A 23,908-nucleotide genomic window follows, 5' to 3' on the forward strand; every position below is an offset into this window, starting at 1 on the left:
AGATTGGGAACACAAGAGAGAACACCAAAGAACACAGCTCCAGGCCCTACACCAGCCACCAGGCCCAGACAACAGCCCAAACCCTACAGCATTAGAGATCCAGATCTTGACAGGCCTAAACAACAGTGGGGGTGACCACAGGCCAGACCAGGTGATCAGCGGGATTGTGCACTGGAATACCCTCTACGCTGCGAAACTCATACATTATAATGCCACTAAAAATAAATGTAACGAGTGAGGAACTTGAAGAATTCAGAAAAGCCATTGACTTTCTGTCTGAAGAGGTGTCCATGGTGAGAAAACAGCAAAGACAAATCATAGACTTGGTGGAGGAGGTAAAAGCATTAAGATTGAAAAATGAAGAGAAAGATAAAAAATTGCATTGCTGGAAAATAGGGTAGCTGACCTAGAACAATTCTCTAGAATGAATGAGGTTATTGTCTCAGGGTTCAAAATAAAACCTAGGTCTTATGCCCAAGCTGTGTCAAAAAGAAATGATGAGCAGAATAATGACACAGAGATGCAATCAGTGAAAAAACAAGTCATCACCTTCTTCCATTCCAAGGGAATAGAAGTAAAAACGGATGATATTGAAGCTTGTCATTCTCTATGCAGCAGAAAGTGAGACAAACCTCCAAATATAAACATTAGGTTTACAAACAGGAAATGTAAGATTGCATTATTGAGACAGCGACCTAAACTAAAAGGAACAGAAGTCTACATAAATGAACATCTGCAGAAATTGCTAAAAAACAGCCAGATTTCATCAAAGGCAGAAGAAAATCTTAGCTACATGGACAGCCAACTGTAGAGTCTACATTAGACTTAATGGTACACCAGAAGAAGCCAAAGTTCAGTTACAGTAATAAAAAGTATGGAGGAATTAGACAAATACATAGGACAAGATTAATAAGAAAAAACATACTACTGTGCCAGAAATGAGTGACACTTGTTGAGTTCAATTATGTTTGATCCAGATCAAGACATTTGTCCTGATAATCATTTCTTTAATCATTTGAATAACAGTTGTCAATATTACACTGAGGAGCAGTTAAATGTACTAAATAAGTTTGAACGATGTATGTCAATTATACACTTTAACAGTAGAAGTTTGTATTCTAAACCGCCTAAGGAGTTTCAGTTAGGGCTGCTCAATTAATTGAATTTTAATCACGATTACGATCTGAGTTTTGAACGATTATAAAAACAAAACAAGCCGATTATTTGCTCCTCCCACTTGCGCTGCCCTGAGTTGCAAATGAAGCGCTCCTCCCACAGTGTTGCCAACTTAGTGACTTTGACGCTATTTCTAACAGCTTTTCAGACCCCCTTCTTGACTTTTTAAATCTTAAAAGTACCTAGCGAACACCTCAGAAACATCTCTGGTAACCCTTAGCTACTTTCTGGATAACTGTCGTCGACATTTCCTGCAGGTTAGCTAAACACTCCGCCTGCGCTCTGGACCGTTCTTCAGGACATTAGGAAAGGGAATGATGTAGTGATGTGTCGGTCACTAAAGAAACAGCTCTCGGAGTCAGCTCTGTTGGATTAACCAGAGTGAGTGACACACACCGCACCTGCGGACTCCTGAGCCGCTAAAAACAGCTAAATGTGCGCGTGCGGCACGCTAAACATACGTGCAGCTTGCCCCGATTGATGTGAGACCGGGTTGGGGGGTGGGGGGTGCAGCTGTGGTTGGGACAATTATTACATTAACTGATGGACTTGTAAATAAATAGTTCATAAATAAGGTAGAAATAAGTTCCTCACGCTGATAACTAATCTCTCTGAGGACACAGTGCTAGTGCACTCTCCTACAGCACCTTGACACGACTTCAATAAATGTTATGCAACATTTTGTGAACATCAATTTATTTGCATTTATTTGTTATAAATGCCACTGTATAATTCTTGCTGTCAGTATTTGCAAGATATTGGTATTTGGGTCTGTACTGGTTAGACTTAAATGAGTTAAACCAAGGTCTATAGCCCTTGGGTCATAGACTATGAGCTATAAGTATATTGGTCTTTTTATACTGGGAATCAGGAGTTCTTTTAGTGATCATCTTGTTTCTTATTTTTGTCCTGATTGTGCCCTGAGCAATTTTATGACTGACTAAAAACAATTGAAATCAACATAAATTGAAAAATCGTCCTAAATGATCGTGATCTCAATTTCAGTCACCATAATCGTGATTATTATTTTTGCCATAATAGAGCAGCCCTAATGTATACGTTACAAAAAAGATGCTGATTTGATGATCTTCCATCTGCAAGACTAATTCATAGGCATAAATATTGCTCGTAAAAAAGCAATCAGCACAGGATGTGGACTATCACCAATGGTTGATAAATCTGTCCAGTTACCTAACTTTGGTAAGAACCACTCAACATCCTGAAGTAGGCTGTCTGAAACACAGCCGGTTTGGTACGGAGGAACGTTTGAAAAGAGGATAGAGGCACCTTACCCTCTCCTTTTGCCTACTGCTCAATTAAATTTGCCCCTCATGTGTTTTCCAACTCAGCACAGTGAAATGTGCCTCATTATCTCGGGTTTTAACTGTTAGCAGCTCTCGCCCACCCTACTTCCATTTCAGCCCGAGTCCATTTCCCCTTTTCCCCACTGAGTTATCTGTATGTTATTGATCCCAAGGCTCATAATCGAGTCTGGCAGCAGGTGAAGGATTGGCTCAGGTGACTGGATGTCAGCACGAGGCCACAGAGATTAAGTTCACCTGTATTAAAAACCGGGGCAGTAAGAGCGATGATGATAAGGATGTGGGTGGGAGAAGAGGCGAGATATTGGAGTTAGTGAGAAACAGATATGACAGAACAACAGAAAAGGCACCCAAGAGGAAATCATTCCTAAGAAAAGCTATCAGAAACACATCCTCAGCCAATCAAGGTCATTCTGAGAGCGCAGGTAGCAGTGTTATTAGAGCTCTGCAGCGATAAGTTTGACAAAAAAACTTTATTAAACCAGGAAATCAGCAGCAGGAGATAAGTGCACCCTGAAAGAGGTCATGCTTTTTCCTTCTTGTTGCTTTTGTGCTCAAATACAAGACAGAAGCCTCAAAAAGATCTGTAAATAATAAAAATGTAAAACGTGTTTCAGTCTTCATTTAGTTGCAGATTCCAGCTGGAGCCTGAGTTTGCTGTTAGCAATCCCCAAAAGCCATGGCTTTGGGGCTGATACTCTAACTTAAAGTGTAAAAGATGTTAAATATGATACGGGTTGGTATTTTATATTTTATTTAATGATGAAAATGCTTTTAAAGCCATATGACTATTTCATATTTAAAAACATTATTTCTTGAGCCAGTATGTGTTAAAATGACCCTTACAGGGTTAATGAAATGTCCCTGTGGCCAGAATACTACATTTGCTACTTCAGAGTGCAGGTCCAGTCTGTTGGACCTAGAAAAAAATGGACCTGATATGCCTGGTGCTGCAGTCTCCTTCCAGCATGTTTCCTGTGTGAACACAGCTGATTTGTTTACTTTAATGATGAACAGCTCCTGTAGACACTAATGAAGGTTGAGGAGACATTTCAGCTGTTAGATTAAGGTGTTTAAAAGATAAACGCACAGCAAGGAGACAAGTTTCATCTTTGGTTTAACCACAGAGAATAAATACCAGACACTAGGGGGTGCTATAAGCAACCAAAATAGTGTGTCTTTAAAATGGTCTCAAATTTAAAGATTTCTTATTAAAGCTAAAACGCGATTTGGGGCTACAAATGTTGGTTTTGCAATTAAATAAACAAAATCCAATTTGTTAAGATTTTTACAACATAAAGGGGTTATAAAATAGCAGAAATGCACTCCAAAAATAATCTGTAGAATTAAATCGACCAATATTCATCATTATCAACATAAACCGTGATCTGGACAGACTGATATTGTGCTTATTGAATAATAATTTAGAGGTCCACTTGTTTGGTGTCATCATCACCTGATAATTTTGTGCTTTTTGTTAATTTAGATCCAGATAAAAAGAGGGATTAAAAGCTCAATAACACTAAACCAATAATAATAATACTTATATAAAACATAGCTACATGATATTAAATTATTTCAAACCCCAAACTGCTATAACACTGAGCTTCATCTTTCTTTTTTTAGTAAACCTTTGGTAAATATGAGAGCAAAAATAGCCCATCTGGAATATTTACACATAAATACACAATCAGTTCTGCAACCAGCAGCTGTTAAAATGAGGCAAGACTCACACAAATACACATTTATAAGCCCACGCACGAACAAAACAACACACCAGCACACAAAACAAGCTTTCAGCATCGAATAAACCCTCTGAATCCATTAGGTTCAGCCTTGATTACAGGGAGAGGTGATTTAGGACACTTTCAGAAACTAAACAAAAAAAACTTTTTGGGTTTATTTATCACATCACAGCTTCATATTTATCAATGTAGTATTTTTGTGTTTGAAAAATAAAAATCTTACTAGCTATCTGTAGATAAAATCTGCTCTAATCCTCGAAAAAGTTCCAAACATCTTTGATTTTAGTGCACATGTAGCAGATCTGCTCAGCCCATAACAGCAGATATTTGCAGAGAACGCAGACACTGAATGACATCATAAAAACTCTGGTCCAACTGGCTTTACACAGAAGCAGAAGGCAGATGATCGATTTTTGGAGAATATAGTTATGAATAGAGGCTTTTAAAGGAGTTGGCCATTTGAGGCTGGCTCATAGAAACGTAAAATAACAAATGTGCAGTCAGGAGGAAATTTAGGTCTAACATCATGCTAGTTTTTCTCAGAAGCAGATGTCAAATTACAACCAAAAGTTTCCTTATTTTCCTTACTTAAGAAATGCATTAAAGTGAGGTTATGTTAGCAGGAAACAGCACCCAGCTGTGATGATGTACAGTAAATTGGCACCCAGCAGTGTTTGTGTTTTCAGCAGCCTTCAGTTGAACGGGGAGCCAGCCAGACATTTAATCAATATCGGGACCTCCTCAAGTCGAGACACATAACAGGTTCTTGATGTTGTGAGACCAGAGCAATGATAAACCAGTCAACGCTGCCTCTGAGTCAGACAATAACACGAGAACTAAAGTGGATGTTGTGGAAAATGAGACAATTAAGTGCAAAACAAAACTATTTCTGTATTTTTTTAAAAGATGGTTGTAATGCTCTGAAATACCTTTGTACCTTCATGTTTAAATTGTTCTTTCAGTTCATTTCAGTTTATTTGCTTAAAATACATTTTATTTAAGCTTTTACTAGATATTTGTGTGTTTTAACACCTCAAGGCCTTTGGTATGGAAGAGTATTGCTGTCAGTGCAAGGATAAAAATGTAAATACAATATCTCATAATAACAAGAACATTTCTTGTTATAATGCAATAAAAATCTTATTTTAACAAGAAATAACGATACATTAATCTTGTTTAATGTGTCAAGAAACGATCACATAATTATGTATGTATATCTCGTAATAACGTAATAAAAATTAACGTTATTTCAAGAAAACTTCACGATACAATGACTCATTTTTCATTATTATATGAAAGTTTCTAAATAAAACAATATTATGAGACACTGACACTAATTTGCTTCCGTATATTTGTACATTATTGACCCGGCGGGTATTTTTGCTTTTGTCCCACTTTCTCTGTGCCAGTATCCACTCCCACCCCAGTTTTTATTGGAGGCCAAATTGAAACCACATCCATTATTAAGCTCCTGTCATTAATCTACTTGTCATATAACCTTTAAATTCTGAATAAAGTCTATCAGTGGGAGTCAGTTACTGCCATATGATGCAGCAGAGCACCTTTTGCACCATAACAAACATTGCTTTTTCCACTTTTGGTAGCGGCACAGCAGCTCTACAGAGATATGGGAAAGCACTTGGAACAGGATTGTCCCAGATCAGAGGAGCGTTCACTCTCAGCGGCGCTCATTGAGCAAACATGGCATGCACACAAACAGGAAGGAGGGAAAATGTTGAGTTGTCCTCCCACTCTCTCATCCTGCACCAGAACTGTCATTTAAATAGAAAAGTGCTTAAAAACTCTGAAGCATATTCATATCCAAATATAATAAAGCTTGCATCTGTGAATGCATTTGCAGCAGAACTTGCTCTGCACAATTAAGTGACCATAACACCAATGTCTTGTTGCCTTCTGGATTATAAACTGTGCACACATCGCCCCGCCCCAGACTTCCACTGATATGAGGATGTTTTCTCCAGCTTGCACTGAAGAAGAAAGCATAATTAAGACCTGAGAGCTTCTTGTTACCTGCCTAAATGGGAGCTGCTGCTGGTCTCTTCCAGTTACAGAGCATGCACACAAAGGCAGCTCGTACACCTTGTAATTCATCACTGCAAGGAGTCAAAGCGAGCCTTTGTTCCCCCCAGCTCTGGGAACAACTCTCAACAAGTAGGCATTGGAAAAGAAACAGAAACCTGAACACCTGGCACAAACTAAATCCCTCCCCAGAATCAACTGTGATATTTGAGCTGCTTTTTAATACAATATCTGGATGTTTTCCCTCATTTTTATAGCCACACCAAACATTTGCTGAATGTCTGGAAAACTAGCTCTTTTGGGACTTACAAAGGCCAGTTAGCTACACTGGCTATCTTAAATGGGGTTTGACTCCAAAATGTAATCAGTTGTAGGCAAACATCTACTGAAGAGATCTGGAAAGTGTCATCAAAATCTGCTCACTGGTTTTTGAGTTATTTTGCTAACAAACAGACTTATGCACATAAGGCAAACTATGTTGAAGAGTTTGAGCTGCATTTGCATTTGGTTCTAATTTATGGTGTAAGATTTTTAAAAATATTGAAAGAAATACAAAGCTTCACTGGGAGCTCAGTCTAGTGGTGTTTTTCAGTGTCAAGAAACCTTGCCTTGATGTCTTGGTCCTGCCCTGGTTGCCTAGGAAACACGTCATCAGGAGCCGCCATGGCGTGTTCCAATGTTCATGTTCAACTGAGGCGTCTGTTCTACATTTGTTAGCCATTTAGCTAGCTGAGCGAGGATACACGGGTGGTGTCTTGTAGCCTAGCCTTGGTCAAAAATTCCCCACAATACACTGCGGTATTTTCAAAAGGATGGCGGATCAGAAGCCGACAGCTACTTCGAATGCAAATTTAAAGTTTAAATGTAAGTCAACTAACTGTAGCAATCAGGGTGATATCTAAAAAAAATTAATATCCAAAGCAGTTAGCAATGGTTGGTTAGTTGCTTAGTAGTTGCAGCTTCAGTGGCTAGCAGGTAGTAACTTGCTTACATATTTCATTTAACCAAGATGTACACAATTTAAAAAGTAAAAGACTTAATATACATTTTAATTGAAACTTATAGGCCTACGTAAAAAATATAACGTTATCTCCCGTGATGTGGCATGACCGCCGCAGAAGCTGCAGTCACGTGACATAAGTCTGTTCCATTTAATCGTTTTCTTTGACCAAGAAAGGAAAGTTTCCTCGTAAGCAAGGCGCCTGGTCTCGCAAGGCGATGTCTTGCGAGACCAGGCGCCTTGACATTGAGAAACACCGTAGGTTTAGGACCTCTGTTAGGACCCATGGGGCAAATTCTGCCTGCCAACAGTGAAGCCAACCAGGAAGTGACAAAAACTGCAGTTCCCCCATCTTCCACAAGGTGCTGGCTCCAAAACTGGGAAAATTCTTATTGCCTTCCTAGTTAAAAATGCCAACTTCACAGTACAAATAAAAATGTTTACAGCCTGGTTTATAAAAACTTTTAAGTTTATTAGGTCTAATTTACACTCGACAAATCTGATGGGGGTGAATTTTTTGTAACTCATCTATTTTGGTGTAATTAAATATTTAATATTGTTTTAATAGACAGGTAGCATGAGCTGGCCTGGCCTGCCAGACTCCTCCTCTGTTTAATTCTGCACACAAAAAGAGTCTGGGAACTCTCCTATTCAAATAACCCCACCCCCCGAGAATTCTAACCGAGCCAATCAGTGCTGAGTAGTATACGTCACACACCATAACGCCGAGTTTGTCGAACATGGCGACTGAAGCGGAGTTCGCTGCAGCTCTTTCCTCTGGTTTAAATGACTTGGACATGTCTTTAAAACAACAAGTAGAAGCACTAAAAGCCTTGTTTCTAAAAATAAAAAGATGTTTGCGCTGTCACCAGACTCAATTTTTGACTACAGCTAAAAAAAACTACAGCATCGCAGACGTCACACACAGCAACGCTCAGTTTCTCATAAACAACGAAGACAGTGGCTCTTTTGTCTGTTCAAAATGACTCAAATGTCTTTAGAACAACAACAAGTAGAAGCGCTAAAATCATTTCTTCTAAAAGAATAAAAGATGTTTGCACCAATGCCAGACGCCTTTTTTTCTTACAGCCAAAAAACTACAGCGTTGTGTGGTACAGTCGACATTTCCATGTTTTTTCTGATTGGTTATTTTTGAGCTGCCTAGTCCCGCCCCTCAAGTGTCTCTCTACCTGTGAGTTACCAGACTCTTTCTCTGTGCAGAATTAAACAGAGGACGAGTCTGACAGACCAGACTAAGCATTAGCCATCATAGGTAGTGTCCCTCAACCGTGTTTTTATAGCTAAAAGCACCAGCAAACCCCCGTTAGCTTTGGTTAGTTCAGTTAGCTTATGGCTGCGAGCAATTGAAGAATCAAATCCTCAAAACTCCACTCTACACTCTTAAATGTTTGCCCATTTTTGTATTGTCCGGGATTGTCGAGGTGTGTGACACGGCCAAGATGGCGGTGATCGGAACCACCCGCTTGGCGTCAAGTCGAAGCCTCAGAAATCTATATAGAAGTTTTGTCCATATTTTTCTTGCAGTCAACAGTACGACCCCATTCAGCACCGTGAGCTCTAAACAAGATCCTGACCTGAACCTCTTCTGGCAAGCAGGAAGATGTCTTTATCCAGCCCTGATTCCTGAACGGTGAAGTGATGAGCTGCCTTGCAGATGTGCAGCAAGTGGTGAATCTTCAAGACTAATGTGGGCAGGGAATTAGCAAAACAGGAACAATGATCATTCTTTGTCCAGGAAAAGTAGAAACAAACAATGGCCAGTTGTAAATCTGTGCCGCAGCATAACCAATAAATTCGAATCAATGTATCTTTTTTAGGGGTGTTTTACACATCAAATGTTTTAATTCAACATGTTCACAGGAAAAGCCCAACAAGTGTCACTTTCTGACGATTTATTTTGTCAAGCTGAGAAACTAGAACCCTGACGTCGTCGCTCACAGAAATACCCTGGTAGCTGAAAACATTTGATTCACCCTCAAAAAAAACCTACCTCATCATTATCTCACAGCCTGTTTTGCAATGTGAAAGCTATTGCTTTAGGGCATATTTGTTCTTTGTCAGGATGAGTTTGGAGACAGTTAGAGACTTGTGGATATGGGACACCAAGACACTTTCCAGGTAGAGAAACAAAAGCAGCAAAGTTTGACCCATAGCAAGAACATGGTGGACATGGTGTAAAATAAACATGGTCTAAAATACTGAACGTTATCAGACTACGAGAACAACCTTTAGTTTTAAAGGTCCCATATCATGCAAAATCCACTTTTTGGAGCTTTTGACCTTGTTATATTTTTTTTCCTCATCAAAAACACCCCTAAAGTGGGTTTTGGCTTCATGAATGCATTCTGCTCTCTCTGCTCCAGCTCTGCTAAGCTATTGCAAAAGGCCAGTTTGAGTCATCATTGCCTCGCTTCTCCCCATCCACTAATGGGCCATTCCCATCTGTACCGGGTCGGCCCGGGCCGGGTAGCATAGGTTGTTTACATATCTGGGTGGCCTGGTATTTTTCTGGGCCAACCAAGGCTCATTCTCAGCCCTCTTCTCAAGGGGGTCTGCTTCAGGCTGACCAGGGCCAACACACCCACTGCTGACAGCAAATTCACACCTTCCATTAGAGCAAGCCTCTGAATGGTGGGTAGAATCAGCCCACATGGGTTTAAGGCTTAAGGATGTATGGAATCAACCGGGCCAGGCTGGGGCCGACTGGGGCTACCCGGCCCGGGCTGACCCGGTACAGATGGGAATGGCCTAGGGCTGTCGCAATAATCGCAAGAACAATATATCGCGATATTAAGAAACCCACCACGCTGCATGACGTGCCACCGCAATTACCGCACTTGATTAAATCTCGTGACAGCGCATGCTGAGAGGTAAAGTCCGCGCTGATCGAGGAGATAGTAGGGCACTTTTTTTTATTTCTGTTAGATGTTGCAGCCAAATTTGCATTTCAAAGTTAAACCTCCTGAATGTTGTTTTTAAGTTCAGTCAGAGAATGCCGTTACTGCCCTTTGATCTACATTCAATAAAGTGTTAAAAATGGCCATGTATTTTTTTCTAACATTTTTTAAATGTGTAAGCACAATGTTTCAAATGAAATATTGCCATGAGTTTAGTAATTAACAAACAAATTTGCTAAGTACATAAATAAAAACGGGGTGCAATAATATCGCATATCGCAATATTGAGCTGCCCTGACTCACCGCAGGGGGAATTCCTCAATCGCGACAGCCCTAGAATGGCCCAATAGTGTTGAATCCAGACCTGTCCTCCCCTGGCCTGTAAACACTAACCCCCCGTCTCTTTGTGTAGCTAGCGGGAAGTTTAATCGCCACAGTTGTGAAGAAGGAGTTTCTTTCTTTCTAATCTGAAAGTGAATTAATGCCTTGAACCAAAAATTTTATTTCTATCTGCGAGAACAGACTCATTGTCCAGTCTTCCGCAAGAAGAGTATAATCGTCAGAAATTGTTGGCTTTTATCCTCAGGAGCTCTTAAACCCCATGCTAAAATGTGACTGATTTCACAAACTGCTTGTTAAACGGATAACTTATTCAAACCGACACAATTCCTATGATAAAACCACCCAATGGAAGGTCAGACATGTCAGTAAATGCTAACAGCTAGCTGCTAGCTAAATGGTTATGTTTGGTAGGTGAACGTCATGAACAGAACTGGGACAATAATTAATTTCAGCTGTCTTCTCTCCATCCAAGTGGTCCGTGAGTGTGTGCATGTGCGTGTGCGTTAACTGCTCTCCCAAAGGATAATTAGGTGTACTGGGAGGAGGGGTTGTATTCGGCATGGTTTTGCTGCAAATGCTGTTTTCTTTGTCTTCGTGGCTCACGATGCTTTGCTGGGAATGTAGAGTTATGTTATGAAATGGGTGGCATTCACACAGGTGGAGAGGGGATTTCATCAACTCCAAGCATCATATTTCTGGGTTAAAGGTAAAGTTAAAGTCCCATTAGTTGTCACACACACAGGTGTGTGTGTGTGCGAAATGTGTTGTCCGCATTTGACCCATCCCCTGGAGGAGCGGTGAGCTGCAGACACAGCCGCGCTCAGGAACTATTTGGTGGTTTAACCCCCCAATCCAACCCCTTAATGCTGAGTGTCAAGCAGGGAGGCATTGGGTCCCATTTTTTCAAAGTCTTTGGTATGACCCGACCAGGAATCGAACCCCTGATCTCCCAGTCTCAGGGTGGACACTCTACCACTAGGCCACTGAGAAAGGTTAGATTGTTAATGGCTCACAAAAATAATGTAAGTTTCAATAAAACTGACATCTCAGTAGTGCCAACGGTAATATTAAGAAATACTTAGCAACTTTTTCATATTTTTAAATAATTTTCTTGAGCCACTATGTGTTAAAATGCCCCTTTACAGGGTGAATGAAAGGCCACCCAGCCCCTATCGACCTCTGTGGCCAGAATATTCCAATTGTAATTTCAGACTGGCGGGCTGCTCTTGTTGGGACTTAGAAAAAATTGAGCTGACATACCTGGTGCTGCAGTCTGGTTCACAGTGTTGAGAGTAACGTGGTACAAAAGTAATTAATTACTGTAATGCATAGCTTTTTGCTGTAATGCGGTAATGTAAGGCATTACAGGGAGAGAACATGGTAATATTTACTCGGTACAATTGTCAGTAAGGCAGTAATTACAATGCATTTTTAAACCCAGAATCAAGATGCGTTTCTTTAAAATTCAAATTGCAGGAAACCCGAAAAAAGATCCAGTATCTGCATATATGACGTCATTTATGGACTCAGCTTTGCAGGCAGAGAGGACACAGCGGTAATGGCTCAAATACACCAGCTGTGTCCTGCACAAAACCTCACCAAGGAGGCATCCTGACCAGATGCCCGAGCCACCTCAACTGGCTCCTCTCGATGTGGAGGAGCAGCGAATCTACTTCGATATTACATTTTGATGCTTAAAATGGGCTGATAATATCAGACAGCCCTAATAATAATAATAATAATAATAATAATAATATGAATATGAATATGAATATGAATACATTGTAACATAATAAATAATGATATGTAACATTATTTTATAAAAAAATAAAATCCAACTAAAAAGATTCATCAGCAAATAGCTGATGGCAAAAGGTGGCAATATTATTTCAGTTAATGTTGCTACAGCTACACGTCATATCATCGGTTTTTAAGCTGCTATGCAAAAACAAATCTGAAGATAAACATTTTGAACAAACAAAACCACAGCTAAAGGCACATTCGACAAACCAAACAGAACAAACATCTGACATATTTGCACTAGTCAGAGGAATTTGAACCAGGAGTGAAAATTTGACTTTAAAATTGATTTCAGATTTCTGCTAAATAAGAAGTTAGCAGCTAGCACTTGTCACCAGCAGTGGAAACTACAGCAGAGTGTCAGACAAACACAGATAAACAGTGTGTGAGAGGAGTGTGAGGCATGTAGAAGTATGCTGTCAACCCTGAGAGTGACTTGCCTTTGTGGGACATAGCCAATTCATCGCTGCTGAAGCTTTCTCTGGCTGGCAAACAGCTAATCTCTCTCCAACATGCCTGGGCTGCCTGAACTCTATATGCTATCACGATAAAAGGCATGTTAACACTTAGTTAACTTTTAAGGAGCTGCCTGTGTGCATCAAATCTTTGAATTACTTTCAGGACTTTGGCGATGAAAGTTAAAAGTACCAGGAGGCTGCTGGAGTTACCCTAACCCAAACCCTAACTTGATCCAGTTAAAAGGGAAAAAAACAATTACTGTATTTACTCAAGCAATCAAAATGCAAAAGTATATTTTAACACATTTTAAATGTTTTGGTCCCTAAAACTTTAAAAAAGATCTTGATTCACGCTAGTGCTAAGAGTTTATACTTCTGTGTACATCTTTGAACAGTTAATATTGATTCTGGCCTATTATGATTTATCTTAGAGAAAAAAGCATGGAGGTTACGACCCTTGAGGAAGAAACTTGCATATTAAAGGTTTGTTCCTGCTGGTGCGAATAAATGCTTAGGGTTGGGTTCATCGACTGAGAAAATACCTGAACTTTTTTTTATTGCTGCTTGGCAACGGTGCCTTCTCAAATGGGAAAAAAAATAAGAGTTTGGAGTTTCTAATTTTTTACTGTCCAATTAAGCTAAATGTTTTCCGATTCTGACAATCCACAGCCAAAGTTTTGGTGCATCTCTAGCCACGATCTAACGGGTCTATGTATTTAGTCAAATAGCTCCATTTTCATTCGCATCCTTAGCTTTTAAAAATGTTTAGCCAGAATTTAGTCAAAAGGGACTCATTATATACTGACTTAATGGTTGAATGACAAACAGCCAACTATTTTATGCCATGCAACATAAAAAATTCAACTTGTGACTGAAGTTACTGTTTTCAAATACCGGCCAATAACTGGTGCGTGTCAGGTGTGTGGGTGCCAGCACTCGATTTCTCCAAGACTTGACTTGGCTAAATCAGCCAATAAAAACTCAGCTTGAACATAAAATCAGCTAAACTTGAGAAATACAGTACGTTGAACTATTTCTATAATGGATGTTGAAATGCCTTGTAACTGTTGGAGTTATGATGATATGCTGATAGCTTTGGCAACAAGAAGGGAAGGATTTGGCAACAAGGTCAGCAAGTTCCATCAAGTCATCAAGAATGGTATGGTCAAGGGTAGAGGCACCTCAAGAGGCATGTATAGGGACTGTTTCCCAGAGGAAGAATTCAAGCTGAAGGACCATGGCCAACACTCGCCAGGACAACAATGGCATCACCAACGTTCAGACATGGTGTTTAGAAAACATTTAAGCAAAGAAGATGGTATCACAAAAGAACTAAAAAACTACAGCGTCATGTGGTACATTTCCATCTTTTCTCTGATCGGTTATTTTTGAGCTGCCTAGTCCCGCCCCTGATGTGCCTCTCTGCCTGTGAGTTACCAGACTCTTTCTCTGTGCAGAATTAAACAGAGGACGAGTCTGGCAGGCCAGGCTAAGTATAAAGGGGGTGTGGGGGTGGTCTCTGCACTGCTAAGGTGTAATCTTCATTTACAAGTCCGGCATTGCGGCTATATTACTACCAAGCGTGGCAGCACAAATGCCGCTAATTTCCCACATCGCCACAGAGCTGTCATGGACACACATTGGCGGCAGTATTACGCTGATTTTCCGGAATGGTGTTTTCTAAAAGTGGCGTACGACTGAGGAGGAGTTGTTTACCTTAGCAAGAGCACAACGTTGAGAAACTGTACTGGAAAGTCGACTGGAGGTCCTGCCCCCCGTGTACTCTACTACACTCGCCAACCTAGAATGGTAAAACCTTTTCCAATGACTCATGTCTTCTTCAGCTTCTGACTTTTAATAGTGAATGGCCTGTATTTGTAAAGCACACTTTTGGGGTTCTAAACCCCCCCCCCAAGGCCCTTTACAAGACAATCAGTAAACCTATCAATTACTGAACAACCCGCTCTACCTCCTGAGCTACTGCTGCCCCACTTTTAACATCAGTTCAAGTTGTTGATGTTTACGGTTAAAGACCATCAATACGGGATTGCTATGGCCAAACGGGTAGTGTCCACAGATCTATAGGTTGGTGGTTCAAATCCCCCCTAGAAGGGGCAGAGGCATCCTTGGATAAGATGCCAGTCCCCACCCAATAAGCCCTAATAATCAATTAACTAATTAAAATAAAAAAGACCATCAAATCAAACTAAAATAAAAATAAAAACCTAGATAAATTAAAATAATGAATGAAGTTAGATTTTCTGTTCATCCAGAAGCTCAAGAGTCAAGATTTGACCCATTTGATATGAAAACTTGATTAACTTTATCTTGTTTGGAGACAGAATGTCTGCTAACATTTAGAAAACATGTCTGTCTGTGTAGGCTGATCTACTTGTTTGTACCATGTTGTCTTAACTGTATCAGATTGTTGTCCAAAAGTAATCGGAGCAAGATTTAGGTAGAGTTCTGTTATAAACACTCTCCAGCCAGGAAACGGTAATCGTTTGGTTCTGATTTACAATAAATCTTTCTGTAACCATCAGTTGTTGGATCCTTTTGTAAAGAAAACACAATACAGATATTTGAGTTTGGGTTTTCTCCACAAGCGTGATGTGGAGTAACAAAACTATGAAACTGAATTATAATCCACTTCACCTCCCTTGTAAATAAAAACAAGTCTCATTAGTATGGAAATGTGCAACAAGACATGGTGTCATCATCAATTTCAAACACATGCAACACTCTGACTCTATTTTACAGCTTGTTTTTCATATCATGAATACATTTCTGTTATCCCACTATCATCATATCTCTAGTTTGCACAACAAAGATTGAAAAACAACAGCCGTTGTCTTTCTTCTTCCGTTTTTTTCATTATTGCATCAAACCTTCCCCTTGGAGCCAAAGAAAACTCATCTCCTCCCACCTAAATAAAACCCATTTAGGTTTTTCGCTCCTCAGCTGAGGCTCTGCTGTTTCTTATAGAGCAGCATCAACAGGCGGAGCAGATAACAGCCTGGCTGCGGTCTTCTGGCAGCTTAACAGCCGCCCAAACAGAGGAGGATGTTTGTTATGAGTGGAAAATGCCTGTCAGCTTTTACTGAACCCCTAACTTCAACATCCGTGTTGCTTTAAGCATCAAAAGCCTTGTTGCCCTGACGTCTTCAAAGCTTGCTGCCCTGACTCGACTAATAAAATCTCACAGAAGAGAACCTAAAAGATGTGAGAACTCAGGCGGGGCGCCTCAATAGTTTGGAGACTTTGAGAAGAAGCCTAAAGAGGAGCTTAACCAAGCCGGGCTTCATTAACCAGCGGCCTCTTTGCTCTTTGTCTCTCGGCCTATTGAACTCACTCTGGAGCTCCAGGCCCCTCAAACCGTCAGGCTGAGCTTCTTCTCGCACTAAAAGAGGAGGGGACTTGAGCGTCGAGGGCCGAGCGTGACTAATGCAGGAACCTGGTGATGCTGATGTTTGCGGGGGGGGGCTGACGGCAAGAACTGCGGAGCAGCACAATAACCCTTGCCACCGCCGCCTGAGCTGCCCCTCCCTGTCTGTCACCCCCTTAAACTACCCCACCCCCTTCATTCATTCATTCATTCATGGGAGATCCTTTCAGCAAGTCATTCAGAGGGCCAATAAGGAAGCTAACTCATTCTGTCGCTCTGAAATGTGCAGTGTCAGAAAATGTGAGCCGGGGGGCGGGGGAGGGGGGGGGGGGAATGTTGGGAGCAGGATTTCAAGAAGGCGTACGATCTCCTCAAGATTGGACGCTACAGTCTGGAGGCAGAAATTGTCTTAAAAAAAGATTGGCAAAGAGAAGAGAGACATGCGACAGAGACTTATGTCACAATGTTTCACAAATAAGAATAATAAAATGAATCAGCGTTTCCAAGAATGAGGTCATAGAGATGTTAGAAAATAATCAGCTAATCAAATAAAGCGCCTGTCAAATCATGACATTAAAACGTGAAAGCTGTCACTTTTATTAAAAGTTTAAACATTCAAATACAATCACTTACATTTCAGAAAAACTTATTTTATATGGACTCATAAATGTGTCATTTCCACTCATGAGCAAAAATAAACAGACTTAAAACACAAGATAAAATTGTCTGAAGTAAAAAATAAAAACCTAGCTTAAAGATGGAAAAGCTAACCTACTAACTTGAGTATATTAAGCAGTCAAAACAGTTAAAGCTGTTACAACGAATCTGCGAACAAGCTAGGTTTTGAATGCAAACATGGTCACGGAACACTCACCCCTCCCCTCGGGTATCTTCCGTGCAAGTTGCTGCCGGAACTGGAAACACGCAATGACGGAGGAAACATGAGTGGCCATTTTTCTAGATCCAAACGTCTTTTGTTGTCCATGACTTCAAACTATGTTTTTCTTTTTGGGACTCTGGTGGTTTGTCCTAAGGTCAAAGACGTAGCAGCCGGCTGTTTCTCCTTCTCTGATATTACTGAGCGGGGAACCTCTCACACCAGTGGTATTCTGTTGCTAAATATGAGAGTGTGTAATGAATGGAGGACCCGAGAAAGTGCAGCGGTTCGGCGAGACTGACAACCGGATGGTCCAATGGTTTCCTTCGGTTCCAGTCGCTTCACTAGTAAAAATAAATAAATAAATATATCATTACCTGTGATGCCTCTGTAGCCGAGGTAAACACAACGGAAAATAAATAAGTGACTTTTTGGGATACAAGCAGCCCTCTTTCTCATTATTAGCTATCACATGAACAGGTGATTTCACACGTCATCTTGCAATTCTCCTGTCATTTTGTGACCTCGCAGGAACCCTTTTGCTGCCGTTTGGCATCTCACGGTGAGAAGCGACGTACCGCTCATTATGCAGTAAAAAGCGTCTATCTGGTGGAAAGACCCGGTAAGAAAGTCACGTACCTTTTTCCTCTAAAGCTGAATTATTTTTTTTTATGTTACTAACTATAGACCGATTGTTAGTGAAACATTCCTTTAATCTCAGTGGAAGGCACTTCTTTTACTAAATCAGATCCACTACAGTCATGTAATTCATTAGAGCCCTCATAGATCCAGAGTTGCCTGCAGCACACACTACCCATGTGGCTGAGCGTGTGTTTGTTTGATTGCAGAGGCGGCTGCTGGCAGTATGATAGATGAGCAACAGAGCATCCGGGTGGGAGACGTCCACGCTGCTGCAGCCTGCAAGGAGGCTTTTTCAAGCTCCTCGAGTCAACTCTCAGCATCCATGACCAAAAACAAATTCCACACACAACCACAATCTTTGCACATTAACAGCCTCCAACACGGACTTTTAAATCAGACCACATCCCTAAATGAGCCAAAACTCTCTTCCATGCTTCGCAGACTCCCACATATCGCTCAAGCAGACACTCTCCTGCCTGTAGTGGAACATCTCTCTCTTTTTCCATTCTGAGAAAAGCACCGGAGAGCAAATTGACCCCAAATTTCAGCTCCAATTTTACAAGAGTGCCGCTGCTGAGCGCATCATGGAGTAAACACAACAGAGGCAGACTGAAAGCTCAAAAGAAGGATGCATTAAGCTGACAGGAAGTTGTGTAATCTTGCCCAGATGTTCTTTAAAGCTCATCTATATAATAAGCGCGAGGAGGGCAAATGAACCCTTCAACTTCTCCTGACATCTGAGTTTATGTTGATGCAGGACACCTTTCCCATATTTTTACTTTACCTACATCGTCTCTGTGGACTAGCTGATTGTGAAAATGCCATATGTTAATAAAGGTCTCAAAGCAAGGACAGGGGTTCCTGCTTCCAGCAGCAAGGGAGTCAGCCTATGAGGAGGGAGCACCTCACCACGTCTAAAAATATTGTCCTACTTAATGCAACTATGTCCAGCTCACACCTGAATGTTGATGCTGTAAGGAGAAGCACGATGTGTGCAGAAACATGGCTGAACGTGGACCAAAAACATTTGTGCGTGTGTCCGCCTCATCTTAGAAAAAAACAAACATTCCAGCGACTCTGCAGCAGCGGGCACTTGCACACGTGCGAGTCTATTTTCCAAGTCACAGTCAGCGCACGAGCATTTTTCCAACCGCCATCTGATGTGCGGTGAATATTCACTGCCAACAACAAAAGCTGTGGGAAACAAGCGCTGGCCTGTAGGTGCAGAGTGAGTCCACACTGGCAGGAGCTTATCACACCTTCTCAATGACATGTGCTCAGATTTGAGATTAAAAAAGACTTCTGGTGACTTCAGCTCAGGGGCGGCATTGATTGGGGGCTAAGAGGGCAAAGCTGCACCCCCCCCCCCCCCCATTACCCCCATGGCCGACCTTTATATAGCTCATAATACTCATAATAAAATTAAACAGTTATTCATGCTTATGTCATTTTTTGTCCTCCATAATGCAAAGAGCTTCTGTAAATTTTGGAAACCAAAGAATCAGAAGGTGATTTTTTAAAGCCAGCACCTCAGCTGGCTGTGACTGTTGGTGACAAATTACAAACAGCATTCATGATCAAGTTTGCAAAACGTAATCCTGACCACGTGTCTTGTGTCTGCAGAGAAAACAGAGAAAAGATCTTACCGCCAACAAACAACACCCTCCACACCTCAGCTGCACAGAAAGTTCTCATGAATAGGACCAGTGACAATCAGTAGCACTAATAGAGTCAAACCATCATGGGGAACAGGTGGAATATGTGGGATTAAGAAGCACTTCTGATGTATTCCTATTACCACCTAAATATATCAATGTCAGCAGCCCCACGTCCAAACTGTAAACAATGTGAGGACGTTCAAAAGGTTTCAGTAGAAATTTTCTCTCACAACTGTATCAGAATCATGTTGAGAATCTGGAACCCATCTCAAAACCTTTTTCTATTTAGTTTCCTTAAGGCTAACAGAGAGACAACTTGGAGAGAGATTTTCCACTAAAAAATTATCACTTTTATGACTGAACTGTAAAAAGATATGTGTAATTTTTGCTATGTGTTTTTGGTAATTATGTCGTATCATTTATACCAGTTCTATGTGACTCAAAACTCTTTTAAGCTTTTCTCAACATTATGTTATGTTACCAACAGTTCCCAACCTGTGAAATACAGCAAAGCTGCAAACTTTTTGCAATTATTAAATACAGATGAAACTCTAAAAATTAGAAAATGTGCAAAAGTTTTATTTTTTTTTTTTACCAGAAATTCAAAAGGTGAAACTAATATATGAGATGCACTCATTAGATGCAAAACGAGATATTTCAAGCTTTTATTTGTCATAATTGTGATGGTTATGCTTACAGCTTATGAAACCGGGCCCACATTCAGAATCTCAGACAATTAGAATTTTGTGAAAATATTTCATAAAGCGAAATATAAGCAAAGCGATTAACCGGTCCTTGTTGTGAAAATATGATAAAGATGGAGAAAAACAGCCTTTGCTCTAGATAAGGAGAGGTTTGTGGGTCACGAGAGCCTAAAAATAAAATAACAACCCAACTTTCTTATTAGAGTCTGGTCATTTTACGCGCGTGTCCACCTGCGTCTGTTTTAATACATTGTCCACAGAAGCTGAAGTTAAAACAGAACTGGATCCAAACAATTGTGGTTGAGGCTTGAGACGCTTACCTCCACCGGCTGGGATCTCCGCTTGCACGCTCAACACAAACAGCAGAAATAAAACTCCAACGACCAAGTCCAGCGTCTTCACAGCGGCCATATCTAAGTTGTGGTTTCTCCCCAGAATCCCGCAGCTTTTTACACTCCCTGTGTCTCCTGCACTGGAGAGGACTCCGAAACGCTCACTCCGCTCCTGCTGAAAGCGATACCTGCGTTGCGCCGCACTGAGCTGCTGCTGTGGTGCTGTTTTGTCTCCTCCGAGCGCCACTCTGCGCGCTCCTGGCTGGCACACGGCGCCTCCAAATCAAACCGAAAATAAATACTGCCAGAATTAAAGGGAAGAGTTCACCGCATCTCCCCGCGTCGTGTTCTCCTCTTCAAGTGGTCGGAGGTGAGACACAATCAATGCGCTCCTGTCTGGAGAGGACTGTGCGCTCTCCGTCATCAGCTCCTCTAAGCCAATGACAGGAGCCGAAGGGCGCGCATGAATGTTGGTGTAAATTGTTACAAGAGGGTTTGGAGCCGTCCCAGAGACTTTGGTTTCATTACTGGTTTATAAAAGAGTATTTAAAGTGGATTGTAGGGTTCAGAATTACTTTTAATCTTTATATTCATTGTTTATTTATAAGATTAAACCATCGTCATATACATATATGGATTAAACACAATTTCCCACATTTATTAAAAGGAAAAGGGTTGTTAGAAAACTGGCCAACAGCCAGATTGGGCAGTTAGAGCGCCCTCTTCAGGTGTCAAAAGCGATAACAGCAATGAACTTCAGGTAAAAGCAAAATTCTTAAGGGGAAACAAAGTTTTTCATATTTTAAATAATGTAAAACGACCTTTTACAGGGTTAATGAAAAGTCACTCAGACCCCTCCGCTACCTTGAGGCAAAAATTCTACACTTGCAACTTCAGAGTGTCCAAACAACTCCCCTGAAGTCTCACAAAATCACATCATAGTAATCCATGTTTACACTCAGGACAGACGGCTATACCTGGTTAGCATTTATTATAACGGTGGAGCCTCAAAAGAAACAAAGAAAAACTTTATCTGAGGTAAACAAAAACAAACAATAAGAATCAAGTCACGATCTGGGGCCTCATTTATCAAGCTTGCTTACGCACAAAACAGGGTCTGAAAACTGCGTAAGCAACTTTCCACACAAACTTTGGGATTTATGAAAGAAAACTTAGCGGAAAAATGTGTGCAACTTTAAGTTGACTAAGGACCTGGCTTACGCACATTTTGGACATGGAGAGCACCTGCAGAGCTGCTGCTGAGAAGGATAAAATTATGAAATCCTGCAGCATTATCACTTGTACTGCTTCGTTTTCACACAGAACAAGACCCCCACACGCGCGCACGAACACACACACACGTGCGTACACACACACACGCATGCACGCACGCGCACACACACACACACATGCACGCACGCACGCTCGCACGCACACACACACACACACACAGCCTGAAGCGCAGAATACGCAATGCAGAAAATCAGCAGGGGGACAGGTTGAGACAGAATGTCATGCGTCTGTGACAGTGTGAGCGTCCTGTCACTGAGACCTGATTGGTGATGCGCCGATGTGCCCTGGCTGCTCGAGCAATGAAGATCTGAGTTTGGCTGACTGGTTAGCGCACGTGACTTTCACCTGGGAGTCTGGGGATTGAATCCTTGTCAGATAATTTTTTTATATATCCACCACAGATCTCTCTGAAGAATTCACAGCATTGACGGCTTCAGCAATGCTGTGCCACTGCATGGATTTTCTCTTATTTGATTTGCAAATGCACTTCCTTTCATTTCTCCACCTCACCCACAGGTACCTGAATTTATGCTTGTGAAATAGCGCTTCCTTGATCTGCAGTCGTGATCGAAATGCTGCAACAAGTCGGCTTATGTATATGCATAAGATCCACAAGGCACTTTGCATTGACTATTTATGGCAGTAAGTGGGGGTGGTGAGGGCGGGATGTGACTAAAAAGCAGCTGAGAACCTTTCTAGATAGTTTCTGATTTATGAAGTGGAGATTGCGTGCAGCTATGCGTACTCCATGTTTGAAAGATCACAAACCTACTTGGCATAAGTACATTTATTTTGCTGAGCTTAAGTACGGTTTTAGTAAGGATTCTACACAATGTTTTATAAATGAGACCCCTGGAGTTTTCTGAATCACATGAGCTCAGAAACAAATAAGAATTCTAATTGGATGCAGACCTAATGATCATCCTATATTGCAATATTAAGTACAACTTTTATGTGCTTTGGCATGTGTTAGCTTCCCTGCATTTGTAATTATTTCTAAATAGGAAGGCAACTGGACTCTTTGGTTTCTTTGGTTCTTCTTTGGTTCTTCTTTGGTTTCTTCCGAACCCCTTTGGATCATCGTGACCTGGATGACTGAGAACCTTCACCAGCATATTTTTAAACGCGTTTGTCAATTGGTAGTGATCATGTCTCGCTCCATAACCCTAAGACCCACATAAGCTTCCTTTTTACTTGCAGATATTCATTGAAGCTTTCTTATTTTTACCAGAAATCCTTCCTCACACTCCATCGAATCCTCAGCATGTTGCGCGGACCCCGGCTACCGCTGAGCTCACCAGCCGGCACGCCCGGCCTCAGCTCTGTCACCCACTGCTCAGAATCTGTGTTTCAGTTTGTCGACACACTACAAACTTTCTCTGTGGTCACCTGATTCCTCCTCTCAGGATCTTGGTCAAACTATTATTTACCAGAAGCTCCGTTAGTCATTAGTAAAGTGGAACTTACATGCTAGTGCTGGAGTGTGCTTCCAGCAGGCTTCGTGCATGTTTTAGTGAACACAGCTGATTTGTTTGATTTAGTGGTGAACCGCTCCTGTAGACACCAATGAAGGTTGAGGAGAGTTTGATTAAGATGTTCAAAACATGATCGCACAGCGAGGAGGAGAGTTTCACGATCATCTTCTTTTTTCTTATTTAACACAGAGCAGTAGTTAGATTTTTTTTTACATTCCAGCCGAAACATGCCAGCCGAAGGTAAAAAAAAATCTAATTACTGCTCTGTGTTACATAAGAAAAAAGAAGACGATTTATGAATCAACACACAGAAAGAATATACAGAAGAGTTTTAGGAGCGTTTCAGTTTCGTTTTTACAACAGTGAAATAAAACGAACACAAGGGGTGCTAAAAGCAAGCCAAAACTACATAGTGTTCCTTGAATTCTTTCTATCATTTCATGCTTGGTCTATTTTCATCCCCTTATATAACTCATTAAACAATAAAATATGATAGAGTTTAAACCCTTAAATCTGTGTTTAGCTCGAATATTCTGATTTAAAGTGGCACAGTTCTTCAATTTATTGAAACTTGCTTTGGAAGTTCACATTTCTGACGTCAAATCTTATTGAAATTAATTGACAAACAATCGAACGAGTAAACAATATAATAAAAATATATTATGTTTGACTAAAATGTTTTTCCAAATGAATAAAAAATAATGCAGATTTTAAAAAATAAAACAATAGATGAATATGTCA

General features: G+C 40.9%; 1 protein-coding gene across 1 annotated transcript in view; it reads right to left on the reverse strand.

Moving 5' to 3' along the window:
- The window catches only part of plxdc2b (plexin domain containing 2b), a 117,823-nt gene extending 97,029 nt beyond the window's left edge, over positions 1–20,794 (reverse strand). Inside the window, exon 1 of the mRNA XM_015954647.3 lies at positions 20,388–20,794. Within this exon, the coding sequence (XP_015810133.3) occupies positions 20,388–20,478 (91 nt within the window). The 5' untranslated portion in view covers positions 20,479–20,794. The remainder of the gene's footprint in view (positions 1–20,387) is intronic.
- Positions 20,795–23,908: the final 3,114 nt, after the last annotated feature.

The sequence above is a fragment of the Nothobranchius furzeri genome, chromosome 7 (genome assembly GCF_043380555.1).
Source record: "Nothobranchius furzeri strain GRZ-AD chromosome 7, NfurGRZ-RIMD1, whole genome shotgun sequence".
NCBI classification, from domain to species: Eukaryota; Metazoa; Chordata; class Actinopteri; order Cyprinodontiformes; family Nothobranchiidae; genus Nothobranchius; species Nothobranchius furzeri.